Raw genomic sequence first — 24119 nt, forward strand, 5'->3', positions numbered from 1 at the left:
TTTAGGAAAAGGTCGCCCTCCCTTCTCCAAACCCCCTACCCCTATCTCAGTTTTTCCATACAAGGAACGAGAGCGTGGGGGCCCGGAGAACAAAAGTCTTTTCTTAGTGCCACATGTACCTCCATGCACCACTGTGCTGGCTGCTGGCTGCCACGGCTCTTCAGAGAATCAATTAGCAGGCTAAGACTGGGGTAACGGTCCAGATGTACACACCAGGAACTGTTTAGAGGCTGGAGGGGGCAGGGTGGGGGTAGTTGGGAAATCGAGGTTTGGGAGCCAAAATAATGAAAGCCATCCGAAGCCAGGCTAAGGAGAGCTTATGAGTCACCCTCTCTCTATCAAATATTTTCTCGAGTTTGTGACCAGCAATACATCATGAGCATAACCACTGTGGTTTTTGATTTGCTCAGTGTGGCAACACTCTTTGTTTCTGCAGCAACAGGAACTTGTGCAGTAAAACTGATGTTGTGTTTACATTAAGCTGTGCTTGTCAGCTTTGCATCATGCCAGTCCACCACAATGTTGTAATTTCATTTGATTTTTATCATGTAATGTTATTTAGAGAAAGATAAACAATAGAAAGTAAATTATAAACCGGCATCTGGTGATTAAATCCAGTATTGCATTTCATAACATCAAATGGTTACATTTTCTCTAAACTGTTTCTTTTCCGTTCTTTATAGTTTAAAATGGTATCAGTTGTTCCAAACCAAAGTTTAAACCTCTACTTTTAAATATTTTCTACGGTTAACTGGGCAGTCTAAAAGAAAGCTGTTGATTGAGTACAACTTGGAAGTCAATTCTGAGATAATGCCAATCACAAAATCTGAAGTAATCAATGAAGTGCATCCGACCTGAAAGACTTTTATTGCTTAACATAGTCTTCTTACAGCACATGCATATTTATATTTTTTTCTAACGTGGGAACGTTGAAAAAATGCGATTGACTCCTTTCTGTTACCAGTAGCAACGTGTTACCAGCTTGCTGAAAACGATGCCATACTTACAGAAATGGTTATGCAACGGTAGCTGTTATTTCCTACCAGGGGCCGACCATGTGAGCTCGCACGACATTAAGGGATTGCGTTTTACCAGCCTACTGGCTGTGATGGTTCACAGTTTCTGAAAAGTATGCCTGTCTTTTGGAGAAAAGTATCATATTCTTTCTGGCTTGACAGAGGGAGTGAGCCCTACGTAGCAGGACTTCCAGCTGCTGTGCTGACTGGTAGGATGGATCTGTTGCATATCTTAATCTGCAAGTTGGTCCTCTGTGAGCCACTGCAGCCTAAAAGCATTTGTTAATAAAAGCAAGGAAAAAAACATTAGCTCGGGCCAGTTCCACTTAAGTGCACTCAGGGAGAATTTGCGTGCCCACCTGAGTGTTATATTAACGTCACTGCAGATCAAACCAGGAGCCGTGACTACTGCAGAGTCACTTGGCGCAGGACTGAATGCAGATTATACCCTTTCCCCGGGCAGACCAAAGCCAGATGTTGGAGGGTGTTGGTGGGTTTTTTGGTCCAGCATGAAAACGCCTACAGGTCTGAGGGGCGGAGATTAATTTCAAGAGACACAGAATGTTTCATAAAATATGTATCTGGTAACATATCTCCTCTGTCGCATCATAAAACCTCAACATTGTCTTCGATTAATTAGGGAACTTTATAAAATGGTATAGAAAGTACAGGAACAACACAGTTGTTGAGGATGCTCGGTCGTATGCAAGTGTTTTCGACACCATTGCCACATGCAGTAAAGTGACCTCCAGCTGAATGAAAGTGAAACCAGTTTTAACCGTCACTTATCTTTCGACAAACTACTTGCCACACCACCAACTGATCAGTTTGCTAATCTTAAGTGTCGTCAGTGGTTAAAGCTTTCTAACTAAGGTGCAACTTAACTTTGACCCTTCAAATGTTTGAGTAGTACTGGAACGTTTTGCTCAGTTTATATAGATGCAGAAAAGCAAAGCAAAAGAGGCTCAGAGTGTCTGCAAACGCGGTAATGAGTCGTGAAAGGACCATCCGAAAGAAGATCAAAAGTATGCGGCGTAATATTGAACTAGATAGTTGATGGTTATGTGAGTATAGACCTCTAGTTCCAAGAAAAGCATGGGAGTGGATGGTTAATAACATGACTGGTACAAGGAGATATAATCAGATAAATAATTACATGGAGACTCAACAGGCCACTGCGGGATCTGGGTTTTTCCTTGGCTCCAGTAAATAAATGGCTTGTTCTAATATCAGAGAGGAAACGCTGTTTGTCCTGCCTTTGAATTAAGTTCAGAGGTATGAGTGATCAGCACTTTTCTGAAGCAAATAACTCTGTTTGTAATCATCCAAGGAGCTTAAGTATCGATGTTGCCATTGAGAAGCATAATCTAAGAAGCATAACGGGACATTTCTTGAAATCTACTATAAAATATTCTAAATGTCCTGGATTTTTGCAAATTGAGCAGAAGATAGCAAATACATCTACGTTGTTAAAGATTGATTTGAGTGCTGTTTTGCCTAAAGGTTTAATCTACTCTTCTGCACAACTCACTCTCCTGTTGACTCGTTTCCGTCTCTCTGAATGTGTCGTTGCTTCACCATTTGAGAACTGTTTTTGTGGAAGAAGCAGCAGTTATGGATTATGACAGTAGGAGCCAGTTCATGGTTGCTGTATCAATATGAATGAGCTCACTGAGCTTGATGAAACGATGCATTTCTCTTAACGTCAGTTGCGCTGATGGGTATGTAATTGCTTTGGCTGCTTATCATTCCCCTGCAGAGTTTTCTTCTCCAAACAAGCATCCTTGTTGAATTTCTGCTCATCAACTGCGTTGTCTGGTGTGTTTGATCTAAATTGTAGCCTCCTCCAGGTGGTATTTCAGCACTGTTAGTAATCTGGTAAACGTGGTGAATATTAGCAGCTGGAATGACTGACTATGTTAGTTAAGAACAACATTTTTTGGGGGCAGTTACGTGACAGAAATACACCCACAACTTATAGAAACAGATCTTCAGTGAAGCAGCCTGGATATGGACTCATCTGGAGCCAAAACATATGAATTTGACAGAAGTGACGTAATACTTGACGTGTCAGCGAGGCCATTGGTCTAAACACCTCTGTTAAAGAGATGGATGGATGGATGGATAGGTCGGTAGGTAGGTAGGTACTTTATTTATCCTGCAAGGCAAATTATTGTTTTTCAGTAGCATATCAATTAATAGAAACAAGTGGAAATTGAGAAATAAATTAAATTAAAATGTGATAATAATACCTTGAAACACAACTACGGGGAAAGGTTTTCCTGTGACATCGTGTTCAGGCTGCTCCCTCTTAGAGTAAGCAAAATCCGAACTGGTTGCCCTCTTTGCTGTCACTCATGAGAATGGTCATCCCAACACATTTAAAAAAAGAAAAAAAAGGCAACATAAGCATTCTTTTGCTTTATCTGGGGATATTTTGTGACACAACACTGAATTGTGTTGTGTCAAAATATCCCCAGATAAAGCAAAAGAATGCTTATGTTGCCTTTTTTTTCTTTTTGACTGAAACAAGGACAATCAAGTGCATCTGCAGCTTGACTGAGTCTGTTTTTGATCAAAACAAAAATGTAATTGAATCAAGGTTTTGTAACTCTTTTATGTCCATTTTTTTAATTGCTCCGCCTTATTTATTTGATCATCTAATCATTTCTTTTCTGCGTCTGTGAACTTTGTAGTTCAGAAATAAAAACCCCTAAAATACGAATATTGAGATATTCAGCCGGATTTGAGGCAGAGGTGTCCGTCTCACGCAGTTTGTTTCCCTGTACACCGAGCACACAGGGAATGTGTTTGTTTGTGTGTGAGTTTGCATTAATAGCTGTGGGGAAACAAAAGTGAGTCTATTCAGAGGTCCTGGAAAACTGGGAGGGTCACGCAAACCTGAAATCTGTGGCTTGATTCCCAAACTGGGAGTAGAAGTCTGATGTTGAGGCTCTATAACCCAGCTGCAGAGGTGGATCCTCCTCAAGGTCTTACAGGTTTTACTAATTGAGTGACAGTGGAACATCATCCATATTTGTGAACATGAATTCATTTTCCTGTGGACTTGCGAAGGGCGTTAATATCTGCGGTGCGTGTTTTCGTGAACACACAGGAGTCGATTCTGTTTTCTTTACAAATTCTGTTGAACTTAAGTCAGAGTCAGTCGGTCCTGGTGAACCCAGGGAAATGGTCTGTGTCCCCATGGGTTTCGTGGATAGCCTCCATGTGCGCGCAAGTGTTTGTGCTTCCGTCAAATGTTGGTATCTCAGCTCATGTCCAGACACCCCTCCCCCGGTCTCACGGGACAAATACGTGTATAATCCTCTGAGTAATGTCAGCATCAGTCCAGGAACCCATACTGCAGGGCATGTTTCTTGTCAGTCGAAGACCCTGTGCGTCCCATTGTTTTCCCTCCCCATCATCATCAGCATCATTATCAGCACCAGCAGCGAGGGGGCTGGCGGCGTCCGAGGCAGAGCCAGACTCTCAAGAACACAGAATGTAATGGAAAAAATGCCCCCCCCCCCCCCAGCCCAAGTCCCCTGATGCTATTTTTAAAATCTATTTATTTATTTATTTATTTATCTTTTGTCAGGCCCGGTCTTTACTGGAGCAATAGCCATTTTTACAATTGGGATTTTCTTTTTTCTTTTTTTTTTTTGGTTCGCACATTTGGTTTAAAATAGGAGAAAAAAAAAAGATCCAATGTTTACACAAGTCTATTAGCGACGGCCTGCTTCGACCATCTTAGCAGCATATTCTCTTTTCTGTCTCCATTTGTTTTCCTTCGCCCTCTCCATACTGCTGCATCCATAGTGTTATTTTTTTATCTTCCTTCCCTTTCCTCCCCTCTTTTCCATTCTTAGATCCCACTCGCTTCCTCCTACTGTTTTTTTTCCCTTTTTCTTGTCTTTGCTTCTTTTTCCTCATCTTCATAAGTAAATGCTGTTATTATCAGCAGCTCTCCGATATACAACCGCCCACTGTTTACATGCTTCATAAAAATGTTGTTGAAAGCTACAGCGCCTCTCACTACCCCCCCCCCCCACCTCTCCTTCCCGTGTCTAGCTGGGAGAAGCGGGTGGACCAGCGGGGACGGTTCTACTACGTGGACCACAACACCAGAACAACCACATGGCAGAGGCCCACGGCCGAGTCCGTGCGTAACTACCAGCAGTGGCAGAGCCAGCGCAGCCAGCTGCAGGGCGCCATGCACCAGTTCAGCCAGCGCTTCCTCTACCAGGTAATCCAGGCATCCATTGGATCACAGACGGTGATTTTTGTCGAGCCAAAGACAGCGAAAGATTCATGTTTGCTTTGACCTTTTTCTCTTAAGATGTCAACATTACCTTCCTGAGCAACAAGTGGAATGCAAAGATAGGTTTGCCAGCAGATTATGTACAAATCAAATACATCATATCCTCCCAAAAACATACAATAGGAGATACGTGTGTCTCACCATTGAGGTCATCTTTGAACATACTGTGGCTGGTAATCACCAGAGCCAAGAATGTGGCTCTCAAATTGATGTGGCCTGAGTGGAATATTTAAGTGCAAAGAGTATTTGTTTTGGCTCTTACGGTCATCAACACAAGCCAAACAAATTTTCAAAAATGTTTAGAAGCTGGTCGAGTGCTGGGATCAGAGTCCTCCTGTAGTGTGGCCCTCCATGTCTTAGTAGAAGCTGTAATGCACTCAGCTGCTGTTATGAGGGATCACTGTTAACCCTGGTGTTTTCTCAGTGTGACTGTTGATACACCTGCACATGACACCACTTTTCCACGTGTTTTTATTGTCCATCATATGCTGCACTTTCAGTTTCTACAAGCCCCGGCAAAAAAAAAAAGAAAAAAAGGAAAATATGGGATCACCACCCACGGATGACGCTCATTCTTTTATTAATTTGTTTTAGTTTTATTTTGTGGAAGGAAAAAAAACATCACAGATGTGCCACAAAATCATTTCGTCTAATAGCTCAATAGTCTGACTTTGTAAAAACATACATTGCATTCATATTGTTTTTTCAACATAAAGTAAAAGAAAAGAAAACATGGAATCATTTTGTAATTGACACTTTTAAAACAAAATCCTGCACTTGTCTACATATTCATATTAGTCTGCAGTTCAAAGAGAGTGCCATTGATTATAAGGAAATGTGTATCAGAGGATCAAAAAGGTGTTTCAAGAAGATGTGGCTGAAGATGTGGCATCTTCCCGGTTATCTGTAGTTAAAATGTTGAGCAAATATAAACGAGCTAAGGAGGGAAAAACGCAGGAAGACCAAAAATCACATAAAATAATTGAAATATAGGTGGGGTGGGTGGAGGGACTTAAAATAGTCAAAACAAATGTCTTGAAAACAGAAAGTACACAATGTAAGAAATGGTCGGCAATGGGAGTCTGTGTTTGAGAATGAACTGTAATAAATCGGCTAATGAAAATCGAAGGTCTTTTTACATCTCGATGTAAGAAATCCAGGTTACTGTACGGACTAAGTCCTAAAAGTCTAGTGCTGGTTGCTAATACGGAGATTTTAGTTTAGACGTGCGCTCCGAACATATCAGACGAAAGGTTGTATATATTGCTTCGCAGGTTTATTTTTTATTTACTTAACGAAAACAACCAACCAAATTGCTCACATCCAAAAAAAACATAAGCATAAACTAGCCACATCCCGTGCACACACCAGGCACAGTCGACCTGGAATCAGCTGAGCCACATAGCAAATACAGCAAAATTATATGAAATGCAACAATGAATATGGCTCTTACAGTGAGCTAAAGAGAAGAAGTCATGGACTGCGGAAGAAAGGGATTAGGCGATTCATCACTTGATCTGTTTCAGGGAGGGAAGATGTCATAACTTTAGTTCGGGGCAGGTCAGCTGTGACGTGATGACGACTCCATGGCGATCAAGAGCAGTATCAGGTGAAGGATATGTCAATATAACGAAAAAGCCAAGAGCCTTAAAGCTTTTCTTGAACTCAGTAGCCCGAGTCATAAACTAAGTTTGTTCTGCCACTGTAGCACCTTTATTTCATCTCACTTGCCCCTTTTCCACCAAACCGGTTCCAGGGCTGGTTCTGGGTCAGTGCTGAGTTTGGAGCCGGGCTTTCCACTGACAAAGAACTGGCTCCGGGCCAGAAAACCGTGTTCCAAGGTAGCACCAACTCTTTGCTGGGCTGGAGGAAAGAACCGCTTACGTAAGCGGAGGGGACGGAGTTATTAAGAATAACTGCAATAGCAAGACTGCGAGACGGCAACATTTTCCAATAAGTGACGAATTAATATGGATACAGCAAAGCAGCAGTGGTTTGTGGAGGAGACAACCTGTCTTTTAGTGATTCGATCCATGGAGGATGCTACACGGACCAAGTCCGTATTAGAGCAATTACGTTGTTATTGCTTAAATTTTCACACCAATGCAAACGCAGCAACGTAACTGACGTTTGCAGCGACGTAACGACGTGGCTCCCCTTAGCACCCCAAGCTATGGAAAAACAAACCGATTCTCAGCTGGTTTGCATTTTAAACGAGTTGTGAACCAGCACCATCACTGGCCCAGAACCAGCCCTGGAAACGGTTCGGTGGAAAAGGGGTAACTGTGCTGTGTGAACCGCACAGAGGCGAACAGTGTCGTGCTCTGTTCAACCTTGTGATGTCGTAACAGAAGCACGGCACTGGGGAAATGTACGAGAGCCGTAACGGTAGCGGAAGGATGGCTGTAAACTTCTGCAGAGGATGAAATCAGTTCACCACAGGGATGATTAGAGGCCCGCTGTCACAACGGCGAGACAAGACGTTTAGCCATGCGACGAGCAGGCTAAAGCACGCTGTGGAGGAAGACAAAAAAAGGCATTTGACCACAGTGGTTGCGGCGACACTAGCGATTTAGGGCTCTACTTACTCAGCAAACCCTTTTGCCCTGTTGCTTCACAACCTAGAGGAGCCTCCATCAGCTGAGGCCGGCGTCTCCCTGCTGTAGCCATGGTAACAACGCAAACGCCAACAGCTACAGGGAAAACGAAGCCAGCACTGCTGTCTTCGTCCCAAAGGAAGAACTTGTTAGAAGCGTTAATATTTTTCCGGGGCATTTACTCAGAGCCATGTTTTATGTTGTGCTGACTGAATAAAGCAGTCAGTGACTGGAGACATGAGAGACTCATTACTGAGCATGGACCGCGAAGAAGAAGACAGCCTCGTTGAACGCCATAATACTTTGTGGAAGCACACTTCGGGGAGGCAGAACGTCACATGGGATCAGTATGAATGCACAGCTGGAGAGAGATGAAGAGGAGAGATCTCCAGCCCGTCTTCATGCCGTGATCTCACTGTTAAAAGGCCAGTCCAGACCTCAGTCCACTTAAAGATTTATGGTAGGAATAGAAAAATATGGTCCATGACAATGAACTGTCAACCGCTGTAAGAGAAAGTTGGAACCAGATTAACCGACTCCATCCTTCAAAATAATGAAGCTGTCAGCAGACAGACAAGTTGCACCAAAATACTTTTTTTTCGTATTATTATTTAAGAGTGAACTTATTTTTATTTAAATCCTATTTTAATTGATCTTAAAAAACAAATAATTATAGTTGTCTAATAACAACAACATGAATTAACTTGGGCAATGACAATTTTTTGCTGTTAAATAGTTTTGTATCATACCTGTGTTTTTTGTTGATAGGTTTTCTTTCTCCATCAACTTAAACAAATAATTGATGTCGTTCAGGAGTGGAGTTAAGCATTTCTCTTCCCCCCCAGGTGTTTGTAGAGTACCTGCAGTATAGTTGAAAAACAGCACAAAGTTTTCGGTTCAGACTTTTGCCAGATTCCTGCCGGAGGAAAACCCCTGTAGCGTGACACATTTTTGCTGGTTTGAGTTTCTGAGCTGCACTTCCCAACTGATAAGTTAAGAAGAAAATAAAGTAAAATACTTCTCAGGATTTGTCACATAGCATATCGTGGTCATCACACCTAAATGCGTTTCCTGTTTAGACCACGGTTCAGCTCAGTACCTGGAGATTTATCGGGAGACGCCAGCGGTAGGGAGAGACTTGTTCGCAGTAATTTTCCAGTGGAGGCGGCCGACGTTCGGCCGTGCCTCTGACAGTCGCCGTCCTCTCAGTGCGCCAGCCAAGGCCGGGCTGCAGCCAGACAGTAAAGACTTATTGGATTAAAACAACAGAGCTTTCTCAATGGCCCATTAGTAACACCAGCCTTAAAACTCTTACAGGCTTCAATAAAAACACCGCACCCAGCACTTTGTGTACTAGCGCTTTAGTTTTTGCAGTACGCGTGTGTACATTTGCTTTCCTAAATCTCCACATAGTAAATTGTTTTTATGTGACTCTTTTGTCTTTTTTTACAACCATAGAGTTGTTTAGTAAGTTTTGGTTTTACTTGGTCCATCCTTCAGATACTCTCATCCTCTTTGAATCCATTTACGCACGCACCATCATTCCACCCCTTCATTCTTTTAAACTTGCTTTTCCCTAATTACTGATTTAACACCCTAATACACTGCCTTTTATTTCCTGTATTGTGACATTATTGTAAAGTGTCTATGGCCAAAGTCGTCACAGCAAGTTTGAGCTTTGAAGAAAATATTCAAAGTTGTTTCCATACATGAAGTGAATTTCAACCTTCGTTTTACATCTGGACACTTGAACATACAAAGCAGCAGCAAATGTAATTTCTTCATAACAGAATCACATAATCTGTAAGCAGATGGTAAAGGTTGTTAGTTTTACTTTCTTATCATCCAATACCATTTAAAGTAAGTTTTGCTAGGTGATTGTTTAGACCAGGGGTCCTCAACCCTGGTCCTTGAGGGCCGGTGTCCCTGCAGGTTTTAGATGTTTCCCTGCTTCATTGCACCGTGATACAAGTGACTGTGTCATCAACAGAATTGTGCAGCCCTGGATGAAAAGCTGATGACGATGATTAATTAGAATCAGGTGTGTTAAAGCAGGGAAACATCTAAAACATGCAGGACACCGGCCCTCGAGGACCAGGGTTGAGGACCCCTGGTTTAGACCCTGTGAAATTGCTGGTATTGCTGGAATCATCTTAAGCTTTCTTGCATGATAGATGGAAAGCATTTATAAAGTTATCAAAAAGTAAAGTCAGTACTCTTGTGCTGTGGCAAAAATTACTCTGGATTATTTGTTAAAATCAAAGACCTTGCTGGTGATTGATATGTCCTCTGCCAGATAACACCTCTGTATGATGGAGGTCTAATCCTGCACACCACCAAGGTTCTTTACATGAAGGTGAAAACTGGTGGATATATTACATTTTGAAAATGAAGCTTACTTTTTTTGTATAAGATTTTAAAAAAATATTTAAACATATAGAGAACACTAATTAGTTTCAAACTGTCTTCAGATATGTATAAATATGAAGCTCACTTTGGGTTTAGTGAAGCTTGGAGCTAAGAACAACATGTCATTTAATTAATATTTTAATTAATTAATTTGATAGCCAAACTTGGAAAAATAAAATGCAGTCCAAAAAAGTATTTAGACTCGATGTATTTTGCAAGGTTCCATTAATCTAAAGGAAACATTTGTGCCCTCTTCCCACAAGCTGACAAGAGATTTACTTGAAATATCTGTGAGATGTGTGGGCCAAAATACTACAAAGATGTTGTACAAAAGCACCTTTTGGAGTCATGAATTTACACCTCCGTTCATAGCAGCCTTTAGGGGGCAGGGTTAGGCTCTCACCTCTGCTCCACCCCTTTCCTGAAGTCTCTTTTTCCTTGTTCTGCACACTGTCATGTTGCAAATGAATGGCACGAGCAGGCCTGGCAACATCTCCACCTAATATTAATCACAGTTAGTATTTTTAACTTCTGCTAGCCTTAGCTAGCCCAAGCGGCCTGCTCCTAGCTAAGCTCCGTCCTGGTCCTTCTGTCCCAACCCACAGGAAGTCTGCCAGTCTGTTATTAAAATTAACCCCGCAACAAAACACAATCTCTTTAAAATATGAATAGTTGTGCTCTGGCAAGGCAAGTTCATGTCTACAATGTGACTCAAAGTGCTTTACAAAGACATTCAAACATAAATATAAAGCATGATTTAAAATGTTATCAAAAAAGAAAGAAATATGAACAATAGATTAAAGTAGTTAAAATATGATTTAGGTTTTGGAACTGCAGGTTTAGAGCTTTACTCAAATGGAGCTAAATATAGGTACGTCTTCAGCCTGGATTTAAATACACCAAGTGTTTCAGCTGATCTGAGGCTTTCTGTGAGTTTGTTCCAGACATGTGGAGCTGAGTGCAGCTTCTCCATGCCTTATTCTGACTCAAGGAACTGATAAAACCAGATCCAGATGACCTGAGGGGTCTGGAAGGTTCATACTGGGTCTGGAGGTCCCTGATGTATTTTGATCCTGGACCATTCAGAGCTTTATAGACCAGCAACAGAACTTTAAAGTCTATCCTCTGATGGACAGGCAGCCGGTATAAAGACCTCAGAGCTGGAATGATGTGGTCCACTTTGTTGGTCTTAGTGAGGACTGGAGCAGCAGAGTTCTGGATGACTGTTCGGACTTTAGCCACAGCTCAGCAGCTATTCTCAGCTAATGCTAGGCAATAAGTAGCGAAAGTGATGATGGCTGATCATTGCTTGTTCCAGCCACCAATCAACAGTCCATTCCCTCAATTATACATAAATATGTGGCCTGATATTTAATTTCCTCCAAGTGGTACAAAAAAATGAAACCCCCATTCTGTTGTCATGGAATCTAGCTATGGACCCCAAACACTTTTTGTTTGTTTCTTTTTCAAATTGGGATTTAGATATGTTTATTTCTGCTTGAAAGTTGGGCATTTTAACATGAGGGTCACCGGTGATTACTCACTTTCAGAGCCAGCCCCTAAGGGTCAGATTTGGAACTGCAGGTTTGTTTCTACTTTCTTATAAGTAAGAATAAGTTAAGTTATTCTTATGGTACTTTCTACCATGTGAAGGAGGACGCAGTGCCTATTTTGAGAGTCAATGATATAATACACCTAAATGGTAGAGGAATACTTGACAGGAACTTTAAACTCAAATACTACAACCTTGGGAGAGATGCCCCCTCAGGTATTTGGGGAAAAGGCAGCACCATAGGTAGGAAACAGGTAGCTGGCTAGTGATAAATGAGTCAAAACCAATATTTTTTGGCTCTTTCATTTAATGTTATAAACTTTTGGCTTCATCGTTGGTTCATCCCCCTTGTTTTTTGGAGGCTGCAAGGCAAAACTATTTTTATTGTCAATAATGGATTGAAACGGTGCCCCATTATCACCCCCACACTCCCCCGGCTCCATGGCTAGGTTTCCACAAGGCTCTGATCAAGGATCTCCAACGAGCAGGTTACACGGCACGGAAACCTTTCCAGTGATGTAAGATTTCATAATGTGAAAATAATTTTACAACAGAAACATTGTTGCAAGCAGCGTCACTATTGATTCAGGTTTTTGGGAAATAAACATTCTGCTGGCGTTGGAAACTCGTTCCCTCCGTCCTTCTTTCTTTCTTTCTTTCTCGTCCCTTCGATCCTTCTTTCCTTCTCATTCCCTCCATTCTTCAGCCAGTGTGTGTGTGTGAGAAAAGCCAAGAGGCAGGTCTGCCCCCGGTGTTGATAGTATACCACTCTGTCTTGGAATGCCCACGCTGCTGATAGCAGCGGCTATTTATGGCCCCAGTGTGTGTGAACGAGGAAACACACACACCAGGGCTCATAGTTTCACTGTGAACGCAGCCATTCGCTCTACTGCCCAACTGACATCACACCACTGCTCCCCCTGAGCGTTCCTCCGCTTCTCTACAATTAAAGGCTTTGTGGGTGAATTTTGTCACAGTGTGTATGTGTGGGGTATTCTGTCCAGGATTTAAAGTTTGTGATATGGGGCTACATAAATAAAATACCTGCTGAATGTGATTTCCTAGGTTGCTGTATGTGGTTATATGAATATTGATGCATGTGTACTTCCCTGCTGTGGGATCATGTGCTCCTCCGGCGTGGGCGTGGGGGTTGGAGCTCATGTGCTCATACGGCTGTAATGTTGAGGTCGGGTGCCACATTTCTTCTGTGCACCACATGACAACAAAAGAGGGTCAAGGGGGCAGTTGTCCATTTTAGAAGGGACACTGTAATAGGCTCACACACACAATATACACAAGTGTAAAGGTGTTAGGTGTGGCACACCTAACACCTTGAGCCTGAAATGCTTGGACCCTGAGAACTAAAGACGATTTAGCATCTCTTCATTTTAGAAGAGAGTTGTTTAAATTACTCTCGGCTACCATTTGACATGTTGGTTGATGTCAGAGTCTGCTGGTCTGACATTGAAAACATATCTGCCAGATCATTGTCTTACCCTTTTTTAAATTGCACTTGTTCCAGAAAAAAAAAAAAAACAATCGATATTTGATACAACTTCATTCTTGGTAAATAAATCCAATTCGTGTCCAACTTTCTTATTTCATTCATTAGTCCACTTGTTTCCACAAACTTCTTTTTAATTTTTGTTTTGTTTCTGGAAAAAAGACAAGTCCTGCATTTGAAAACCTGTCTTTGCCGTTATCATAATTGTGACCTTAAGTCTGTGACCTTGAAATCCTGAGGATCAGAGGTGGGGGTACAAGCGTGCGTCTGCAGAGTAATTGGGGCTTGTTCGGAGGGCAGCCTCACAGTCGTTAACTGCTTTTTTTGGGGGGGGGGTCTCCTCTGTTTCCTCCCCCACTGCCCTCGCTTATATTTGGTGTACCTCTACTTTCCTTTTACCTCTTCCAATCACGCCGTCTCCCCTGAATGATCGCTCAGCAACTTAATCTGCTTGTCTAGAATCCGCTTTCAGTCTTCAATGTAATCGAGTCACAATTTAGGTGACTTCTCTCTCTACTTCTTACTCTTTTTTTTTTTTTTGTCTGCCACTCTTCATTTTGCTTGGTTCCTTCACTTTCCCTCGGTTGCCTCCTCCCTCCCTTCCTCTTCCCCTCCCATTAACTTTCTGTCCATTCTCCCTGGAACAAGGGCTCCCTAACAGCAGCACCTGAATCAACCCTGTGTTTCATCGCTTGTAGCCCCAAACAGCAAACTCACACACGTCCACGCGTCTGCACGTCACATTCGGACCGCTCGCCAGCGCTCATATTTCCATGAACGACATTTGTGCCGTGAAAGGACAATGAATGAATCACATTTAAACCGCCCTGATGCTGCTCTGTACAACACTGTTATTTATACATATTTCTTTTACTCACGTAGAAAGACGTGTGGTGTGAAAGCTGAAGTCTGGCTGCAGGATTCATGATAGTAACATTGTTACTGTACTTACTACATTACACTTACTACTTACATTGTTAATGACTTGGATATCTTCATGTAAACTGCATAACAACACATTACTATTAGAACAAGGTCTTTATTTGTTTTGTATGTTTTAGAATTACAATCTTAAGAAGAAAAGCAGCTGAAAGAGTAGCACATCTTATCATGGAAACTTTCATCATCGGCAAAAGTTGACACTCACAATATCGACTCTTGATTGGATGAAAAACCCTCATACTTTTTTTTTTTCCCTCAAAATAAATTCATCCAATAATCACGGTTGAGGCTGGGAGCTTAGCTGGTTAGTTGGAAACCTGCTTTTGATCATATGTTGTTTAAAACTTGTTAAAAAAGATAATAAAAGAAAGAAACAACCTCTGACTGCTGCCGGCTCAGTCTCAACAACTTTTGTCCATAAGCTGAACCTCAGAAAGGTCTTTTCCTTCATTTTTTATTTCAGTGTGAATTTGCAGCTGCTGAATGAAACACACATTCAGTTTGAACTCAGCGTTCGCTCCGTATCTCAGTTGGGCATTTAAACACAGGACCATCTGATTTGAAATGCACATGTTTTTGTTGTTGTTGTTTGTTTTGTGTTTTTCCCGGATGAACTCCCCAACCTCTTGTTTAACACCCTCCCCTCTATTTGTCCTTGATTTGCCTCCTTTCCTCTGCAGATGTGCAAAATTCATTGTTTTTGTGTAAGAATTGCAACAAGCACTTTTTTTGCATTATTTTTATTTATTTTTTCTGTCGAGTTAAAAAGCAAAAAGCTTAAATCCCTTTTCACCTGTGGTAACTGGCATTAAAACCGTGATGGTATATTCCTCCCGGTCCATAACGCCCAACCTTTATTTCACACGTTGGTGCCAACATGCTGCTTTTCCCTCACTTCCTCTCCCTCCCTTGTTTTCTCAGTCTCCCTTTATTTTCCTCCCTTCAGCCTCGCTCTGTCTGGAAGCTGCTGAAGAGCTGAATGGTCAGAGCCAGGATGAAGTCATCATGTCTTTATAACATTATATTCTCCTTTTACCTTTTTTAGTCACAGAAAACCCAAAAGGGTGGGGCGCTGGGGCATAGATTGGCTGTCGATTGGAGCAACACATACACATATACACACACACACACACACACATCCGCACAACCTTTAACCCTCTTATGTGCCCACTCTCGCTCCTCCAGCAGACCCAGTCCTTTCCACCCCGTCTCTCTCAGAGTTTCCATGACAGGGCTGCTTTAAATGGGAGATGTGCTGTTCAAAGTGACGTTGACGTTCAGAGGATAATACTCCACTTTATGCCTTCCCAGGAAATAATCATCACAGTTGCAGCGCATGTCTCAGAAAGCAAAAGTTCTTTGAAGAGCAACCAGCTTTCATTTGGAAAAATGTTTTCCTACCTTATGTTCAAAGACGGGACACAATTCAGAGAAGTTAAAGATGGCGAATCCATATTTAAGTGTTTTGTGTTAGTTGCTTAGTTGCTTATAACCAAATACACCACCGCCACAGAAACATGTTGTCATTGCAGAGGCCTTCGCTCGGGTTTCTCGGTACAGTTAATGAGGCTGGAGTCTTGAGAGGATGCCTAAACGGGTCCTTTTGATAATCACCATCCTGCATGAAAACCCACCAGTGTCCGCTAATTCCCCAACAAGCATCTTTTCAGCTGCTTTTCCACTCAAGCTAATATATTCATACATGATGTGTGTGGGTGTGCACGTGCATATTCCCACATAAGAGCATACAAACTGTCTGACTGTTTGCCACTGACAAACTTTCCACACCATGGTGCACACACGTAAAAAAAAAAAAAAGATGTGTGTGTGTGTACGTACGTACGTACGGCTGCAGGCTGAGTAAACCCCACAGTGGTTTCCAGGCCCAGGGTGAATAAAGGTGCCTTTTGTCAGACGTTGGGTGGGTGAGGAGGGGGGGGATAAGGAGGCAGGGTGGGTGGGGCCGTAGTGGAGGTGGGGTGTCCAGTCTGGAACAAGCATGAATGTTCTCTCAGTTCCTTCAGACATCACACTTCCCTGCCTGGTTTCACAGCCGCACTAGAAGAGAGCGAGAGAAAGGAGGAGGCGGAGGAGGACCCGAGGGTGGGGCCCGGGGAGTTGCCGGGGTGCCGGGGTGGTGGCGGCGGGGTATATTTGAGGAGGTGCGCGGGAAGCTGGTAGGGGGGTGGGGCCTGCGTCCAGCCAGTGAGCTCATTGGAACAGCGTTGTTGTTTTATCCTCCTACCGAGCATGTCGTTTTTGGAAAGGCATACGAGCCGCCGGCCGGCCAGCTTCCTCAGTCGCCCCTCACTGCTGCACGAGTGAGGAGCCACCCCCACCCCTTTCTGCTCTCCGCACCTCACACACACACTCTTAAACCACTGATATCATCCCTGGTTTCACGAGGTCAAAGGAAAACTTGATCCTCAAACGTCGGAGGAGCGTTATGAAGTAGAACTTTTTTTTTTCCTTCACTAATCTCACCTGCTTGGTTTTTTTTTCTTCCTATTTTTATTTTTTTCTTAAAGTTTTTTTTTCAATCAAGTAGCAGCCGAAGTTTTTCACATCGTGCCATACGATGACGATGAAGGCTGAGAAAAAGTGGGAAGACGTCAAACAGAATGGAGAGAGAGACAGAAAGGTGATTTGTCTTGTCTCCCTGTGTTTCTCCATCAGCCGTCCGGCGCCCCGGTGGAAAACGACCCTCTGGGACCGCTGCCTCCAGGATGGGGTAAGTTTGCCTGACACACTCCTGTGCCTGCACGCCAGGCGGATACTCTCCCTGCAGAGCGTCCCCTGTCAGCACATTTGATTTGTGTGCATCTGAAATCTCTCCTCACCTGCTGGAGGTTTTGAACATTTTGGATTCGATTATCTGAGCTGTTTTCAACGCGAAACCTCCAATTCAAGGCCTAGTTTGTATTTTTGACGACACTTGTCAGCAGGCAACAGTGAAGTAGCAAAGTATGTTAAAATATAGGTAATGGGTTATTTGTGTTAGTGCAAAATGTGCAGTGGGACAGAAGTTTGACCGGAATTTTTTTTTTTTTTTTGCAGGGCAGAGATTTTTTTTTGTGCCCTTTGCAGAACTCCTGATTTTAAGCCTAAATGAAGCTACAGAAACTTGAATTTTGATGTTAATATTCTTATTTTCATTAAGCACTTTCTTGTAATCCCCTATTAGCAGGTTAGCCGTAATTTGGCTTATTTATTACTTCTCTCTACTGATCCTAATTTTCATTCTCATGTTAAAAATCTGGATGAAATCCCCCTTTGTTTCAATTTACCGTCCACACTCGATTTACTTTTAAAGTCCACTAATTACAGAGGCTGCATTATTAATGAAACTGTTGATCATCCATCATTTTCCCCAAATGAGGATTGTAATCAGATCTACTCAGCATCCTGTCACATACATCCATTCATAAAGGAGCTCTGCTGGCAGACTCCGTCCCACCGACATTTTCACAGACTTGATCCCACATTCTCTCTCCAAAAAGCCCTCACTCTTTACCCATGATGCCTTTTCAACATGTTGCGGTCCCCTACAAATGAAAACCTCAATTATATCATTGGCTTAGATTTGATGCTCTGGCACTCCGTTTTCATCTGTGGTCACTTCTCTTCTTTTTTTTCTTCTTTTTTTTAAGGCAAATTAAAAAAAAATAAGCGAAAAGATGGAAAGATAGAGGCAGGGGGGGAACATTAAAGATACTGGGGGGGGGGGTTAAGATGGATGTTAAAGACGAGTGTGTGAGTAGAGGAGAAATGCTAGTAAGAGTTGCAATGTGAAGCCTACTGTTTCTGGGCCCTCCACACACTCCTGTTAATGAGAAAAAGATGTTGGAGGGACGGAGGGAGGAGGATGGGGGGCACCAACGGCTCTCCCTTGAGACCAGTGGGCTACCATATACACACACACACACACACACACACACACACAACAGTGAATACACTGCCATTAAAAAGCTGTTTTGTGCTGCTTCTAAAGACGATAGTTTAGTATTTGCTTTTATAGTTTTGGCCCCTTTTGATTACCGTCAGAACGCCCATTCACTAACACACTTAGGTTTACCCCTGCGAGGTATGTAGATCAAGCCGCAGTGAAATACCACACAGACGTGCTGGTTTTCTCTCGAGGTGGTGAGACTTTTTGTCTTCATCCCAATAGAAAGATGGAGCGACTCTCGGCCATCCCTCTGATCCCCGCCGTTGTAGCTGCAGAGGTTTCCTGAAAGACCCTTGAACACTCCCTGTCTCTTCTGTCCCGTCTGTGTCCACAGAGAAACGCCAGGACAATGGCAGAGTGTACTTCGTCAACCACAACACACGGACGACACAGTGGGACGATCCTCGAACCCAAGGGTGAGACTGTGAGACGCGAAAAACCAACGAGATGTGTGTGTGTGCGCATGTGTGTGTGTATGTGTGTGTGTGTGGCTGCTTTACACTTTGGGTGTTTTCTCATCCTGAAGATGATGTGATCATCATATACATGTGTGAGAACAGAGTAGGCCATCCACAATATGATATAAATGGATGTAAAATGTTTCTCACGTATCCCAGTATTGTCCTCGGGAAGAAACATTCGCTGCATCCACTCAGGAGAGTTAGTACCTCACATGTTACCAATCTCTCAACAGCTAGAAGCAAATGCACAGGCCTTTTGGACTCAACTCCATTACGAAACGCTCTATTTGCACTTCATTTTGCTCATGTTGCTGCCATCATCTTCTCTTTATTTGCCTTCCAGACCATTTGACGTGTTGTTCCTCTTACATCACCCATGACAACAGAAACTCAAACTAAATCTTGAAAATGTCAGATTCTGAATCATCAGGCTATTTTGGCATTCAAAATAAATTTACTTCCAGCTAGTATTCATGGGGACCAAATATAACGTTTTTCTTCTAGACAAAGTAGCTTGTGTAGATGGTATAGATAAATATTGTATAGATCTAAAATACCTGTTTAATATGCTGCAACCAGATTAATCTTCCTTTAAGACAACCTGCTCTTTGACTTTAATAATAATTACAACAACAACAAGCTTCTCTTTCACCGGTGAAGTTTATCTCCACTACTTTGAAGGAGTCTGATTAATCGTAACAATAATCTTAAACTCCGACATGGAGCGGCTCATGTTCATTTTTTTTTTTTTTTTTTGGTAAGACCCTCCTGCGCTCTAGCTCCACAGGTTGGCAGGGGGGGGTTATGTTAGATCCGTCCCCGAGACGGGCCCCTCCGCCCGGGACCGTGCTCACTGCCCTCTCCCTGTTGCAGGATGATCAAGGAGCACCCCCTGCCCCCGGGCTGGGAGATGAAGTACACTGCAGAGGGAGTCCGATATTTTGTGGACCACAACTCGCGCACCACCACCTTTAAAGACCCCAGACCTGGGTTTGAGTCAGGGTAACTATTCTCTGTCAGCCCATTTTTTTTCTCCCCCCCAATCAATTAAAGACCAGGGCAAAGACATTCATGACATCATGGACCCACCAGTAAAGAAAAACACTTAAAAATGAAATTCTTTTTTTCGTGTGACTTTGCCCTGCTCTGAAATGAAAGCTTGTTAATTCACACTATCCTCTCGCTCAGTGGAAGCCTTAAAACTTCATCTAAACTACGCCATCTTTTAGAGCTTTTATCTGCACCTCTAATGAGTCGATGATTTAACCCATTTTCCTTTTTATATTTCTTTGCCTATTTCTGATATTGCCTTGAGTCAGACATAGTCAACGACAGCATCACAGATATTTTCAGAAAAGCTCACAGCAGTATGTTCATGCACACACACACACACACACACACACACACACACACACACACACACACACACACACACACACACACACACTGATGATCCTCTCAGCTTGTGGACGTTTGCTCTGGCTTGAAGCACTTTCACATCTCACCACAAAAGTCAGCAGAATGTGCAGATCCACATTTGTGCTTTTTTTGTGTTTATATTTGCCGTGTGTGTGTGTGTGTCTGTGTGTGTGTGTTTGTGTTCGCTGCTGAAAGTGGCTTGCATGTGTGGGTGAATCTGCAGGCTGCTTTTCCTGCTGATATTTGCATGTATTTTTAGGCCAGCGGTCACAGAGAGCTCCTGAAAGAGTCCTCACTGTTTTCGCTCTGGATCTTGCAGCCGTGTGCGTCGGTGGCCAGCTCTCCGCTGCTGCGGTCTCCATTTCCTAACTCAAACCAAGATGTGCCTGGCAGCTCTGCAAGCACAAACCCGATGCATTAGAGGCATCTGCCCCCCCACAATTCCCTCTCCTCCTCCTTTCCTCCCATCATCTAACTCTCTTTTCTCTCTCTCTCTCGCTGTTTTTTTTCTTTCTCCTTGCATCTCAGCTTCTCAGCTGCTGACAAAGCACATATCGTGTGTGTGTGTGTGTGTGTGTGTGTGTGTGTGTGTGTGTGTGTGTGTGTGTGTGTGTGTGTGTGTGTGTGTGTGTGTGTGTGTGTGTGTGTGTGTGTGTGTGTCGGGTTAGTGGAGCTTATACTAACACAGCTGCAGGCCTGAGCTCACCTCTGTCTTTGAGACCCAGACGGACTGATTAGTTATTTAGAGCAGATTGACTAGCGTGAAGTTAATATTTACACAGACCTGCAACCCAGAGCTTCGAGCCTGCTTCAATGAGACCATCATGTTTTCAGAGTTTGTCTTTTTCTTTCTTGAAATCTTCTAAAAGTGACCAACTTGTCCCATTCTTCTTCTTTTTTCTCTCTTTCTCTCTGGTGTGTGCGTGCAGGTCACGGCAGGGCGGTTCTCCCGGCGCCTACGACCGCAGCTTCAGGTGGAAATACCACCAGTTCCGTTTCCTGTGTCATGTAAGTGTTTCATACGCACGCTCCACTTAAGTGTCTGTAAACGGATGAAAAAACGGAAACAGCAGAATGGTTTACATTTTTATTGATGGTTTATTGATAGTGAACGTGTTCCCCAAGTGAACGCGATGAAGGAAAAACCGCAGGAAGTGAAACACCTGCCTTTCTGGGGAAAATGTCAACATCTTGTGATGCTGGGAACTAAGACAGCTGATCTGTTGACGCCTTCCACTCTCTCGCTGCGTCTCTGAACGTGTCCGGGAGTCCCTGATTGTCATTGCGTAGCACCAACTGGACTGTAACTTTAGTTTCTGCAGCTGGAGTACGTTTGTGCCGGTACCACTTCCTATGCAGTAATAGCTTCTGTAAGTAGGGCGGCGGACTGTTAATCTTGGGCTTTGCAAATCCAAGTCTTTTTAATTATTTCTTTCATGCTTTTTATGGTATAGAGGCAATAAGAAAGACCAAAGGGGATATTGATTCAAAAAAAAACATTGCTAGTGTTATTTTAAATGCAACAAGCCCCAAATTCCACTCACCTTTACTGCAAATGGCTGCAGGCAGACATCCCAGGAGCAAAAATGTGGAGTCTTAGCAGGGAGTTGGCAATAGATCAGACCACCATAAAGTCAGTATTTTTGTAGATATAAATGTTCTTGTATTTACCATATCAGCATCTGTTGCTGCTACTAAAGTCAAATCTATAAAACCTTACAGTGAGTACCGAACCAAAATAAACTACGCTGATGAAGGGAAGGATGTTTTCTCCCAGGCTAAAAGTGAAACTGAAGAGATTTCACCAGCTGTCACCATCTGTTTTTACCATCCCTTTTAAAACGTGCACTTTCTCTCTTCTCGATATTCCTCGTCTGTGCAGTCCAACGCCCTGCCCAGCCATGTGAAGATCTCCGTGTCCAGACAGACGCTGTTTGAAGACTCGTTTCAGCAGGTCAGACAACACATCCCGCTCCGCTCTGCGTGTCTTACTGGTCCCTCCTTTTCAAAGATGCATATCTTCCACCCTGACTCATTTCTGCAGTTTTAAAACTGAAGAGAAACTACTTTAATGATGAAGTTTGCAATTAAATCAACCGTAAATGCTTGTAGTTTTGTGTACCACACTAACGAAATGCTTTGCCATCAGATCATGAACGTGAAGCCGTACGATCTCCGCCGCCGACTCTACATCATCATGAGAGGAGAGGAGGGGCTGGACTACGGCGGGATCGCCAGGTGAGAGCCGCTACAGAGCAGACGCCTCTACATCCCGCATCATTCTGTGCATCCGTTGTGTTTTGTTCTCCAACTTTTTCTTTAACTTTAGGCTTTGTTTTTTGTAAATGATGTTAATGTTGGTGATGGTGTGTTATCTTTTTCTGCTGCTTCTTGATATCTGCTACAGCCTCCTCTTCTGAATAAGACATTGACTTTAAAAAAAACTCATTCAAGCAGTTTAGTAAAATGATATTTAGGTGTGGGTACGTTTTTAAACAGTGTTTAAACTGGATTGTAGCATGGTTAAATGATCTAGACCTTTTAGTGACAGTAAAAGAGAAGAAGAGCAATACTGTTCAAATTGAAGTTGATCACATTTCTGGGTTTTCTGATGTTATTGTTTAAGAAGAGTATGAAGGGTGCTTTGAACAGCTTCACTGCTCCAGCGTTTGCTTTCTTTGCTTTCTGAAGACATTTAGTTCAGATGATGTGAGTCTTTGTGTCATCTCAGGGCTGGTCCTAACAAAACCATCAAATGAATTTTAAGTCTCAAGATGAGAGGTTTTACATTCTCTGAAAATACATCCGTCACGTAACTCTCTTATCTCAATCACATTCACATCTGCAGCTCTCAGATCGCTGGCATTTATCTGTCTTTAATTATATTCTCGTGTCAGGATGTCAAGCAGTGTTTTTGTTTTTTGTTTGTTTTCTTTTCCTTTTTAATAATTAAACATTGAAGTGATTTTCACGGCCGGAGTTTTGATAACTGGATGAAATTCATCAGGATCAGTGTTGTAATTCCCACTGCGACCTGAAGGTGGCGATGCTGCACTGCTGCAGCAGGTTTGTCAGTAAGAGCCCAAGCTCATACACGATGACTCTTTGTTCACTTTTAGAAAATGTAAACACAGAATAAGAGTATGTAAATAAGGCAATGGTAAAAATGAGGTCCAGCACCCAACGTGCATTGCCTCTAATAACACACAAGCTCTTTTCCAGGAAAAAAATTCCGTTTGCAATAGCAAACGGAAGACCTCAGAAACTCAAGTGCATTGAGCTGCATATAACAGTTTAAGAGTCAACGTGCTTTTAAGGGTTACATGTTGCTGTGTGGACTCATGCAACACCTCCCTCCCAGCATCTCTGCCCTCCTCCCCCATCCCATGTATCCATGCTGGCTCCTGCATCTGCTGTCCCTTCAGGTCTTCTTCTCTGTATATGTCGTTACCTTTCTGTTGGTGGGTGTTTCCATTTTGTTTCCTCCTTGGTTTTACATTGTGTCTCTGTCTCCGGTGTCACGTCAGTGGTTTTACCCTATGGTAGGTGACATCATGCTGTTCTACCACAGGGTAGAACCACGGACGGGATGTTGGGAGGTGTCTGCGTCCGTCAATCCGTCCGTCAGTCCATACACCCCCCCTACACCATAAAACCCTCAGGGTGTGGGCAGGGGCCCTTGGGAGCGCTCGGTGCCGCAGCTGGTGGAGGGTCTTCATTCTCTCTAACATGCATCCTTCCACAGTGTGTCTTATTGTTTTTTATTCTTACCCCTCTGTATTTAAATTCAATGTTTATTGTTTTGTCTTTATGTAATCCATTTGTGCTGTTGATTGTGTGTAGCATTCTGTGTAATGTGTATAAAAAATTGTTTATGAAATTCTGTATGTTTAAGTTTGGGTAAGAATATCAAATTTTATCCCTTAAAACGATACTCAAAGCAACGATT

General features: G+C 42.9%; 1 protein-coding gene across 3 annotated transcripts in view; it reads left to right on the top strand.

Annotated features, from left to right (window-relative positions):
* Positions 1-24119, top strand: part of wwp2 (WW domain containing E3 ubiquitin protein ligase 2) — a 63372-nt gene that overhangs the window by 28603 nt on the left and 10650 nt on the right. For 2 of the 3 annotated variants that reach the window (XM_061721250.1, XM_061721252.1), the window contains 7 exons: positions 5088-5262; positions 17018-17072; positions 18625-18706; positions 19625-19753; positions 21100-21178; positions 22053-22124; positions 22320-22408. In XM_061721250.1, coding sequence (XP_061577234.1) covers positions 5088-5262; positions 17018-17072; positions 18625-18706; positions 19625-19753; positions 21100-21178; positions 22053-22124; positions 22320-22408 — 681 coding nt within the window. The remainder of the gene's footprint in view (positions 1-5087; positions 5263-17017; positions 17073-18624; positions 18707-19624; positions 19754-21099; positions 21179-22052; positions 22125-22319; positions 22409-24119) is intronic. The other variant, XM_061721251.1, reaches the window with a different exon arrangement.

The sequence above is a fragment of the Cololabis saira genome, chromosome 5 (assembly GCF_033807715.1).
Source record: "Cololabis saira isolate AMF1-May2022 chromosome 5, fColSai1.1, whole genome shotgun sequence".
Classification (NCBI taxonomy): Eukaryota; Metazoa; Chordata; class Actinopteri; order Beloniformes; family Belonidae; genus Cololabis; species Cololabis saira.